Source organism: Mauremys mutica, chromosome 14 (assembly GCF_020497125.1).
Source record: "Mauremys mutica isolate MM-2020 ecotype Southern chromosome 14, ASM2049712v1, whole genome shotgun sequence".
Taxonomy (NCBI): domain Eukaryota; kingdom Metazoa; phylum Chordata; order Testudines; family Geoemydidae; genus Mauremys; species Mauremys mutica.
Window position 1 is genome coordinate 15,494,067 of NC_059085.1, and position 12,356 is coordinate 15,506,422.

The window sequence follows — 12,356 nt, forward strand, 5'->3', positions numbered from 1 at the left end:
TGTGAGGATATGATCACGGATCAAGGGGGAGCAGCAAAATACAGACTTCGAGGTGGGGGCATTTGTGATGTGATGACTTCTGAAAGCATTACATACTACTTGAATGGCTTCGGTGTCTGGAAGAATCAGACACACTGGATACCCAGGAGGTCTTAGAATCATCTTCTGAAGCAATTGGATTAGAAGGAGATACAGTATGACACAGTGCAGCCAACACTTCAAGGAACATAGAGCACACCAGCAGCTTTGTCTTTTCGGGGCACTGTAGCAACACCTATTGGAATTCTGAATTCTCTGGGCAAGAACATGTGACTCCTGAACAGTGTCACTGTAGCAAAAATTATAAAGAGATGCTCCTACTTCAGAAGGCATGGCTGGGGGAAAAGAAGGTATGCCCAAGGCATCCCTGTGCTCCAGTGATATTCTGCTTGGGGCCACAGGCATGTAGGTGTAAGTTAGAGCAACCCTGAGGCTGCTCTAATTTATAACAGAGGGGTAGCTCCAAGGACAGAGGAAGCACAAAGGTGGTACACACATGACCATTCCTGAACCAACCATAGTACAACCAGAACAAAAATTGCTACCTAGGTACCTGGGCACGAAAACTGATACTTAAAGGACATGGGGCTGGTGCCCAGAGAGAGGAATTTTCATATTCCTACCTCCAGAATCAAGTAGACAAATGCAGCCAGTTCTCTCTAGACCAAACCACTCTTTGAGAACCTAAAAGAAACACGTGATGGGATCAGCAACATGTGCTCTTGGCTAGCACATGCCACCTACCTCAGCAGACATGCTGAGAACAGACAAAGCACCCTAACCAGATCATGCCTCCTTTGTGCTGAGGAGTACAGAAGAAGCAATTGTTGCTAACAGGAGTGTTCTTCTGTTGATGTGCACTGTTCTAAGGGAAGGGGCCCCTGGATCCCTCTGCTTTCTCCTCTACTGCACCCGTGTTACAGGGGCAGCATTTGGCCCTAGATATTTTAGAATACGTTGTGAAAATATGTTTACGGTCAGGTTCCTCCAAAAAAAGAGGAAGGATAACACACCGGACCGGGAGTCAGAAAGCACAGGCTACATTCCCAGCTTGGCCGCTGACTCACTCCACAACCTCAGATTGCTCACTTAGCTATGCCTCAGCTTCCTCATTGGTAAACTGGGAATCCACAAGTCTACTCTACTTTATGCCACAAGCCTAAACACCTCCCCAACACCTCTGGGGATTGGGATAGCACAAAACTGTCGTAAAGCCACCTTTGTGTCTGCCCCGTCTTCAGCAAAGCTTTGGTGCACCTGGTCTATATTCCATCCAACCACGCATTTCCGCCAGGATTTGCCAGCAAGGAAATGAAAGGCTCAGTCACACATCCATTTCTAAGCACAGCATTACTCAAAAGCTTTCCTAGATGTGAGCTAGGTGTCTGATTAAAATACCTGCGTGGCAGAGTTCCAGACCTGCGACAAATGGAAAAAACAATAAAGGCGGCTGTAAGAATGCATAGGGCAAATTTGAACATGCACTTGTGAGTCAAATTAAAGAAGCCTAAATCCTAACTAAAGAACTTGGAGCAAGCTGCATGTGGAATGAAAATGATGCATGGTACATTTAAGTAATCCCATCCCAGGGAGAAAATGACATGTATTTTGGTTTTTGTTTCCTGGAAATGGGGCTCTATGGCTGCTGTCTGTCCCGACTGCCCCCTTATCATTAGGGCTCTGCATTCCGGTTCAACAGAAACACAAATATCTTGCTATTGCCATCTCTGACTTTTCAAAAGCTTTTTATTTTTGCTTCAGGAAGCCAGTTATGGAACAAAAACGAGCCAGTTTCCTCATGATGTTTCAATCATCCAGGAAGGGACCTGCTCTGAGAAAAATAGATCTCATGATATTTCAGCCACTGAACTCGTTCTCTCAGTCACTGAAAACAAAAACAAAGCCAGGCACATGCACGAGATCAGGTGCAGATTTCTCCCTTGGATGCTCCTCTGCCTTTAAGAGCTCCACACACAGTAGAAGAGGTGCCATTCCAATGAGTGGGATAGGACAGGTGCAGGATTTGGTCAGATTGTCATGGGGAGTTCAGTTGTGTGGGGCTCCGTGGGCACTGTCAGTCAGGGGGTTTTATGACAGGGCAGCAGCGGGCTGAGGTCAGAACTAGAGGATCAGCTTCTACAGGGATCCTTTAGGCTTTGCTCTTCCAAGAAGAACGGGGTGTGCGAAGGGTCCAGGGCCCATCCCAGCCCTTGGCCTGGCACAGTAACTGTAGAGCTGCTCCCCACAACACTACTCTCTCCACAGAGGTCCCCAGCATCCAGCTACTCCGGCTGGGAAGATGATATAGTCCTAGAAGCAGAGAAACAGCGTGGTGCTGAAAAGTTACCACAAGTGAGTAGGCGTGCGGAGCTGATATCCATTACTCTCATGCTGAACTCCAACGCAGATGGTAAAGTGGCTTCCAAAATACAGGTGACGCTAAATGCCTACTAAGTTTCAAGCGACCTGGTCAACAGGCTCGAGGCCCCAATCTTCGGGGCAGGGGGGAAGCATCCCTGTAAGTGTTCTTGACACATTTTTTTTACAAGTTAATACATTTGGGTTCTGAATTGATTCCTCAGTCACTCAAAAGTAATTATGCTGGAATCCCCTTTCCTTTTTTAAAAGCCTTTTATAAACCCCAAAGGGTTGATGTCGTCTCCTTTGGTTTCAAAGTTACAGCTACAGGCCAGTGTCCCACTGAATGGGATGTTTGAGCCTTAAGTTTCACAATTTAAAAGGAAAGCTGACACTTTACAGCCTATTTTACCTGTGGCCACTGGCCTCCTGATGTTGCTCGTTTAGTTATCTCATTGATTGTATTCCTTCGAGAATCTGGGTCTAGACGTGATACCAGTACGGGCTGGAGAGATCTGAGAATTGCTGTGAAAGAGAGATTCACGTTATTTATGATTCATGGCACACGAGTATCTAGAAGATCCAACTGAAATCAAGCGCCACTGTCCTAGGGATTGAATAAGCTCATAGTAAAAAACAGACCCTGCCTTGATCAGCTTCCAGTCTAACTAGAAAAGACAGGCCAAGAATGGGAAAAACAAGATATTACTGCCCCTCATACAGAGAAATTATGTGATTTGCCCCCAAGTTCATACAATCTGTGGCAGAGTCAGAAACTGAATGCAGCTCCCCTAAATCCCAGTCCTGCCTTGACCACCAGACCATCTTCCCTGCCCTGTGCTCCCAAAACTACATAGCAAATATCAGTCAGTCTTTCATGCTAGTCTAGTGTTTTTAGGTTACTTTTCCTAGTTGCCTACCAGGAGTTTGGCTTGGAGTTATGTTGCTTATGAAGAATGTTGTAAACTTCAGGCTGGCCACCATACAAAATAAAGGGCGTGAGATTAGTAAAAGGGCTACAGCATGTATATGGCCTCAGTAAGAATAAAAGTGTGGGTTTTCTTTTTTCTTGGAGGAGGAGAGATCAGACAATGGGAAAATCAAGCATATAGTCTATTCTAATCTACGGAATGGTTTCCTTTTTGCATAACTACTTCTTCACAGATCAGTGACACACACAAAGGACAAATGCTCAGTGAGTTCAAACATAGAAAGCAGTGTCAAGAATATGCCATTTTCTGAATTTCCTTGATATGGGTCTGTTCTGCATTTTCTTTACATAACTCCCCACCCCCAAGACCCTGAGTAATTTGTATGTTTATTTGCAAAGTCAGCACTTTGGGGGCTTGATAAATCCATTCCATCCATCCATGTCAAGTAGAGAAGCCTTTGCACAACTTTCCCATTCCTGGAAATGAATGACAGATCTGCACAGGGAGTGTCAATTCCACTGCTTCCTTCAAGTCTCCTCTGAGCGGAGACATGCAGAGAGCTGCTGTGGAGCTAGTCACTGTCACAGGCCAGGGGGGTATCTAAGCCTTCAATGTGGGCTCACTAAATCCAGTTCTGCGGCAAGAAGGTCTGCCTGTGGCAAAAGTCACCCCAAAGTCACGTGAAACATGTTCCTTTGGTTTCTTTGTGTTACTCCTGAAGCCCCTTTGTCTTCCTGCCTCCTTACCCCCCAAGAGTCTGAAATTTCTGGGAAGCTCCCAGCCTTTCCCCATTCCATCCAGGTTGCCCAAAGCCAAACACTGTCAACAGGAGAATCTTCTGGCTAATGATTTACAGGATGATTGTCAAGAATCACTTGAGTCATGTACACAAAGGAAGACAATGGAGATAGAAATTATGGCAGGACAGTGTTAGGGAGGGCAAGACAGTGGAAATATAGGTCAGCTTTTCAAAGATATTTAGGCACCTAAAGATTCAGATGGGTGTATGGTGGGATTTTCAGAAGTGCCTAAGCAAGTTAGGAGCCTCTCCCTCACTGAGATCTGAAAATCCCACTAGGTGCCTAGCTGCATTTGTAAGTGACTAAATATCTTTGAAAATCTGGCCCTCTGTCACTTTTAAAAATAGGACTTTGGCTCCTAAATCACAATGGTGCTTTGGAAAATTTTACCCCTTATCTGTAACTTTATCAATACTTACTGCCAAATACTGGGGCCGACAGGTTCTCTAACCTGGATACGATCGACGGCAATCCAGCTATGATACAAACAATTCCATCAAAGAAGCTTGAGTGAGGAGCTACAACAAGTATTGGGGCTTCCAAGGGACCTGCTACTTTTCCCTTCACTTCAACTTGGAAGCCCATCAAGAAGAACATAACACGACCTAAGCACTGGAGGGCACGCTGGGTCACTCTCCTTTAAAAAGGGAACAAAACAAATAGCATGTGTAAGTAAATCAACTCCATTACATTCCCCGGCAACCATTTCTTTCCCACTTTAGAATAAAGAGCATGCAAGTTAGGTTTCCATGTCATGCATTATAACTACTGGACTCATGCACCCGCTATATGAGAAATCAGACCCTACTGCCTCTTTTTTATGTTAAAAAAAAGGGATTCCACTTTGAATCAAAATTAGCCAATCAAATAGCATCAATCCTATTTTTTCAAATGATCAGTTTTAATAAAGAAACCCTGATTAAGACGGAAAGTAATCATGTTCCTTTACAGGGGAACTTTAACTCTCAGCTACTCTCCGGTTTTGCTATAACCCACTTCCTGTTTTTGTTCGCGCCTGGTATCATATGGCTACAGAGAGGGAAGAATCTGGAATGCACCCAAGATATTGAAAGGCCCAAAGCTGAGTGATCAAAACCCAGAATCCCTGCTTATAACAGATATAGTTGTGAAACAGCCCTTTGATGACATCACACCTAGGAGAAGAGACTTGTGAGCTGTCACAGGTGTTTTTGTTGTCATGCATAATAATATTGAGCAATCTGGGCACAAAAGGTGGCCAAATACGAAGTTTGCCTATTATGTAACATAAAAAATATACAGGGATATATTTTCTTGTTCCCATCATCCTTGGGCAGAATTCCAAAGGTATTTTACTTCCTTTGTTAATGAGTACCCCACTCCAAGGAATATTCCTTTCTGGAACCACCTCTAAGGAAAGGCCTGGCTTACAAAGTGTCTGCCTTAATATCTAAACTAGCTCCCAAGGTCTCTGCTGCAATGAGCTCAGCAAACTACATAGCCCACCACATAGAAGAAGATTTTCTGACACTTGCATAGGTAGCAGAAACCTTATTTCTGTTTTACAATCACTCAGAGCAAATGTTGCACCAAATGTTGTTGATCCTAAAGCAGACATTCTCCACAGCATGTATTTGCAATATTTCTTTGATCATGTAAATAATAAGGAAACAATTTATTAAAGTTTGGAGCTTTTAAAATATATCACTAAAATTTACCTAAAGTTTGACAATTGCTTTTTACCTCTTCCATCCCATGAGCGGCACAGACCCTCTTCCAGGATGGCAGAAAGTCGCAATTGCTGCAAATAGCCATGCTAGCAGCAAAATTAATGCAATGCATATGGCACGAAATGGAAGCAGGATAAGCCCCAACAGGACAGTCTGGGAGGAGAAAAAAAGGAAGAAAATGCATCAACAGAAATCACTTTGACAACTGATTTGCTCTGGTTACATAATGTGAACTTTAAAGTACTTATGTCACTGCTACATGATTAAATACGAAAAGTATTATGTGATTCTAACACAACAGATGTTTATATAAAAGGAGGGGGACGTTATTTTTTCTTTTACAAATGGTGCTTGGGAAAATTCTATAGTTGGAACTGGAATTTCTGAATCTTTAAGTAAAGGATCTTACAAGACTGACTGGCGCAGGGGGATTGGAAATTTAGCAGGGGCATAGTCGTCTAACCAAGGGATGGCATCTTCAGTGGCATGATGCAGTTCTTCTAGGCCTCTGCTGAACCTAGTCAGCAGGCATTCCTCGACAATGTGCGTCATTATCTGTGTCACGCCGCAGCTGCACAAAGGGCTGCCACAAAGGCCCCAGCGATACTGGTTGGCTGCACAGAGACCTTGACCGGTCCAGAACCTGTTCAACAGGGACCACGGACAACGGGGGAGGTCAAAACCAGGCAGATATTTGTATAGGTAGCAGAAACTTTATTTCTGTTTTACGATCACTCAAAGCAAATGCACCAAAATGGAGCACCGGTGGCTGGCAGCACTACAGCTGTACTGCCCAGAGCACTGGATCAGGCCAGGCTCTGCAGCTGCGCCGCCGGGCAAGAGCTCGCAGCCCCGCCGCCCAGAGCGAACGGAGTGAGTGAGCTGAGGCTGCGGGGAGGGGGACCAGCAGGGGAGGGCCTCCCACACCAGGAGCTCAGGGGCCGGGCAGGAGGGGCCCACGGGCCGGATGTGGCCTGCGGGCTGTAGTTTGTCCACCTCTGTCATAGACACGTCTCAGGAAAATGCAGACTGGCTAATCCAGTTTTTCAGTAAAGGTTATAAAACCACAAATCATGCTAATATGAATGCAAATATTTGACAGAGTATTAAACTTTATCATGATGTAACCATATCCTGTTTTATTCTACAATACTGCTGCTGTATATAACAGGATACATGCACAAACCATATTCATCCAAAGGCATGACTGGATGTCATGAAGCCTCTCATGAAGCTTAATGTGTTGTATTTAATTTGAAATCGTGAAATAAATTTGCAATGTTTTTCAAGCAGGTCAAAAACAACAGAAAGTATAAACAGAAGAATTAGTTTTGGGAAATCCCATTTTGAAAGTTATATCTGAAGGATCATTACATCCACAGCCATTTAACAATGAATTTCCAAAACCAGACAGGTACATTGCAGCAAGAAGTGTATCGTACAAAAAACAAGCAAGTTGTGTTAAGTATTTTATTGCCATATCAGATGATTGGCTCTTATTAGAAACCATGCAAGCGTTGCTGTTTTTTTTAAAACCTGCAACTAAATAGCAGCATTCCTCCCTCAAAGACAGCACTTCTAATCTGATTTTTACAAGTGACTACTTCCTGTTCAATAAAAGCAAGGCCAAACAGCTGAGCTGCCCCATCAGGAAGTAACTTCTGGAAAGCAATTTCTGATCCATACAGCTGAATGATCATTCAGGGGGAGGTTTAGGTTGGATATTAGGAAAAACTTTTTCACTAGGAGGGTGGTGAAGCACTGGAATGGGTTACCTAGGGAGGTGGTGGAATCCCCTTCCTTAGAGGTTTTTAAGGTCAGGCTTGACAAAGCCCTGGCTGGGATGATTTAATTGGGAATTGGTCCTGCTTTGAGCAGGGGGTTGGACTAGATGACCTTCTGAGGTCCCTTCCAACCCTGATATTCTATGATTCTATGATAAAATATATTCACTGTCTTGATTCTTACGTCTCCCCTTTAAATTAACTACTGTTTGTAATTCACGTTGGAGATTAGAAGCATTTCTAAGCATTATTCATCCTATTCTTCAATATACTCCATTGGCTCCAATGCTCCTTTTGTCTGTCTCTCATCTCTTTCAGCATTCCTTCAATCTTGTCATGACATCCTACGGTTCCAAAAATAATTGGATCATCTCCATACAAAAGTAAATTTGTCCTTATTTATCTTCTAAGTATTAATATTATAAAAACTGAATTTTATCTGCCACTTTGTTGCCCAGTTACCCCCTTTAGTGAGAGCCCTTTGTAACTCTTCACAGTTAGCTTTGAATTTAACTATCTTGAATAATTTTGTAACATCTGCAAATTTTGCCAATTCACAGTTCACCCCTTTTTCCAGATCATTTCTGAAGATGTAGAACAGCACTGATCTCAGTACCGATATTGGGAGGATCCCGGGGGACCCTGCTATTTACTGCTCTTCACTGTGAAAACTGACCATTTGTTCCTAGCCTTTGTTTCCAATCTTTTAATCTGTCCTCCATGAGAGGACCTTCCCTCTTATCCCATGACTGCCTACTTTGTTTAAGAGACTTTGGTGAGAGACCTTGTCAAAAGCTTTCTGAAAATCTAAGTACACTATATTCACTGGATCCCTCTTGTGCACGTTTGTTGGCACCTTTAAAGAATTCTAATAGATTGGTGAGGCATGTTTTCCCTTTACAAAAGCCACATTGACTCTTCCCCAACATATCGCATTTATCTATGCATCTGATAGTTTTGTTCTTTTCTGTAGTTTCAACCAGTTTGCCTGGTACTGAAGTTAGGCTTACGGGCCTGTAATTGCCAGGATCACCTCTCGGGCCTTTTTAAAAAACAGGCATCTACACAATTGGAACTCTTCTATATTTACAAACAGTTTTATTAATACATTTAGCACAGTCACAAACACCCCAACTCAGTAAGGTAGATAGCGATACTACAGAACATACACCTGCGCATCCATATACTCACACCATCCCTTGTAGAATAACCTGAAATATTAGCTATTATCTTCCTCATTACCGTCACCTTCTCCCACATCACTAGTGCCCATTTTTTGGCACCTCCCAAGGACAACATCTCCTCCCTACTGCCCCTAGGCTATGATACAACATTTATAATATGTTATGCTGTCACCACCATGTTTGATGCATATTTAGTAGGGGATTTTCCCCTTTTCTTTATTTGTATTTTCTTACCTTACTTATGTCAGACTGTCTTTTTTCTATAGGTTAGTACATCAAGTACTTCAACTTATTATATACATAAATTTGTTACCATGACCCCTTTTAGATATCTGTGGATGTAAGTTGTGTACCTGTTATATACATCAATTTATGGGCCGAAGGTGCTGCTTCCAGCAGCTCCCATTGGCCTGGAGCGGCGAACCGCAGCCAGTGGGAGCCGCGATCGGCTGGACCTGCGGACGCAGCAGGTAAACAAACTGGCCCAGCTCACCCTGCCAGGGGCTTTCCCTAAACAAGCGGCATCCCAAGTTTGGGAAACACTGACCTAGCAGTTCAAGCTAAATTCACTTCTGGTTCAGATCCCGTGTTCCAATTAGGACTAAACCAAGAACTGCCTCTCCCCTTGTTGGTTCCAGGACAAGCTGCTCCAAGAAAAACTAATTTACAGAGCCTAGAAATTTTATCTCTGAATCCCCTTCAGAGGTGAAATATAGCCAGTCAATAAGAGGATAGTTGAAATCCCCCATTGCGTTTTCTGCGTTTGTAGCCTGTCTAAGCTTCCTGAGCATTTCAAAGTCACCATCCTGGTCAGATGGTCGGTAGTATATTTCTACTGCAATACTCTTACCATTCAAGCACAGAATTTCTATCTATAGAGGTTCTATGGTGCAGTTTGATTCATTTAAGATTTTTACTTTGACTGTATGCTTTCTTTCACACATAGTGCCATTCCCCCAACATCGTGACCTACTGTGTCATTCCTATATATTTTGTACGCTGGTATTACCAAGTTCCATTGATTATCATCATTTCACCAAGTTTCCATGATGTTGCACTTCATGTGCAGATTATAAACAAAAGACGCAAAAGGAGACAATCACGTATTGTATTTCTTGATCCAGTATTGAGATGCTAGTAGGAAATCTCTGGTTCAACAAATTCTGCACACAGGAGCTGATTTTATTAGATTCATAATGACTGACACCGAATAAAAGAGGGAATTATCAGTCCCCCATGCCAAAAATTTCAAAATTAGCCATTGAATGAGGATCTCTTTTGTCAGCTCCTGCACATTCCCTTTCCTGCCCCGCTCTCATTAAAGCCTCTTCTCTTCTAGCTGTGCACCCTTTTGGGGATGATTGCTCTACTCACAGGACTTCAAGTACCAGCTTTAAAACAATGACTTACAATTCTCACTTTCCATACCTGCCGGGTCTCCATCCATGCAATCTCATACATCGGCCTGTCTTTCTGCCACCTCCTGGATGTCGCAATACCAGCTTACCCTTAACAAGATCAAAACTGAACTCTCTAGACTTCCTCCCAAACCCAACGCTCCACCCCAGCATCTGACACTGTTGACAATGCCCAATCCTCCCTGACACTCTGTCAATCTTGGGATCACCTTTGGCTCCTCCCTCTCCTACATCTAACACATCTAGACTTTATACCAATGATGCCCTTTCCTCTTTTATAACATTTCCAAAATCCAGCCTTTTTTCTCTCCACACAGCTAGGCTCACATCTCTCATCTCCCTCTTCCTCCTCTCTGGCTTCTCTGACAAACACATTGCCCCCGTTTCCACTAATCCATTAAGAAATACAGTTGCTAAGATCATGTTCCTTACCCTTTGTTCTGATTACGTCATCCCTTTCTCTGAATCCCTCCACTGGCTCCACATTTTTCAGTGCATCAAATTCAAGCTTCCTGTCCTCATCTTCCAGGCTATTCACAATTCTGTCCCTCTCTAACATATCTACTCTAGTCTCTTATGTTTCCCTCATACCTCCTTTGCTTTGCCAATTATGGCAAACCTCCATTTGTTTATTTCTCCCATGAGTGTTTCTGCTTTCTTCCATGATGCCCTTTATGCATATGTAACCCACTGATCAGTATGTCCTCCTCTGTGCCCAGTCAACACAAGATGAGTCTGTTACAGCTCCCAGCTCGAGAGTCTGTTTCTTGAACTCAAGATGCAGAGACTCAAGCTTTTAGCCCTAGAGATCTCCAGTTCAATCCCTCGTGTTGGCCAAAATGGTGGCCATTACACATAAAACACGCATTCTGAATTAATCTATAAGGTTACTATCCTCTCCTCAATACATACTTTTGGTGTTAGGCCCATGAAAATCAGCCAGCCTGTGAATGATAGATAATGCAGCAGTCAGAGGTAGCAGATTTATTTATTTTAAAAGACAACCATCCTGATGAACTAACTCCAGACTGGAAATAGCAGGCCACCATCAAGCTTGGGAAATCCATGTAAATCCATGTGATCTTATTTCTAAATACCCTACTCCTTCCTTCACTTTGTTTAATCACACTTGCTTGTTACATCTGTTTCAAACTTGATTGCAAGTTCTCTGAGGCAAAGGCTGCATCTTCCTATGCAGTTTGTACAGCTCCTAGCACAATCTTTTAAAAATCTTAATTGCAGTCTTTGGTGACAACCACCATGTCTTCTGCTTGCCTTGATGGGCTATTCTGATACAACACCTCTCTATTTTCACAGGCAGTATAATACACACACATTTTAAATGGAGAGCTATTGAGCTATAATTAACACAACAAAGATAATGTAATCTTTTTTCCTGATCACCTATAGCACACACATTTAATATTAGAGGGACATGTCATAAATTGATGTACAGAGATGATTAAGGAGTGAGACGAATTTAAGTCTGCTAAATCCCACCTTCTTACAGCTCCTGAGCAGGTAAACCTGCCCCTAGCAGGTATGACTGGCTATATTTTAGGACGCAAGGTAAACATCCATTGTTTGTTTCAATAGATTTGTATTACTTTTTTCAGATGGTTCCAAACCCAAGTAATCCTATGTGACAAGGAAACCATTTCCTCATCTTCTAAAGAGAGCCTCTCTCTTCTAAACAGCTGCACTGTGAGGTTAAAAAACCATTTTTATTTAAAAGTAAGTTGCTATATTGCCATATATAATGCCAGAGGTCTTTTGAAGTTGACTACACTTTTCACCATGTCTGACATTATTTACCTTTTACAATGCACTCAGCTCCAACTATGAAAACAGACTAATCAGTTTCACTTTCCAGTTTCCATGTATTAGCACATTGGTGCAGCCTTTGGGTTTACAGCAGAATATAGCTATCCAGACAACGCGTCATGAAAATGTTTATTTTTATATTAAGTTTTGTTAAAGAGTAAAAAAATATTCAAAGCCACAAAGGCCCCCCCTAGATTTGGGAACTGAAGTATTTGACTAAGCCTCTAATGTAGGACGGGGTGAGACCACATCTCACTGAAGAATAGAAAGGAATTAAAGAAAAGCATGTGTTTTTATGCAGAAGTTTG

The 12,356-nt window shown here is 42.7% G+C and overlaps 1 protein-coding gene across 1 annotated transcript in view; it reads right to left on the bottom strand.

Moving 5' to 3' along the window:
- The window catches only part of LPCAT2 (lysophosphatidylcholine acyltransferase 2), a 50,526-nt gene that overhangs the window by 35,344 nt on the left and 2,826 nt on the right, over positions 1 to 12,356 (bottom strand). The window contains exons 2-4 of the mRNA XM_044987058.1: positions 5,852 to 5,991; positions 4,549 to 4,766; positions 2,810 to 2,922 (exon numbers count right to left, since the gene is read on the bottom strand). Of these exons, the coding sequence (XP_044842993.1) occupies positions 2,810 to 2,922; positions 4,549 to 4,766; positions 5,852 to 5,991 (471 nt within the window). The remainder of the gene's footprint in view (positions 1 to 2,809; positions 2,923 to 4,548; positions 4,767 to 5,851; positions 5,992 to 12,356) is intronic.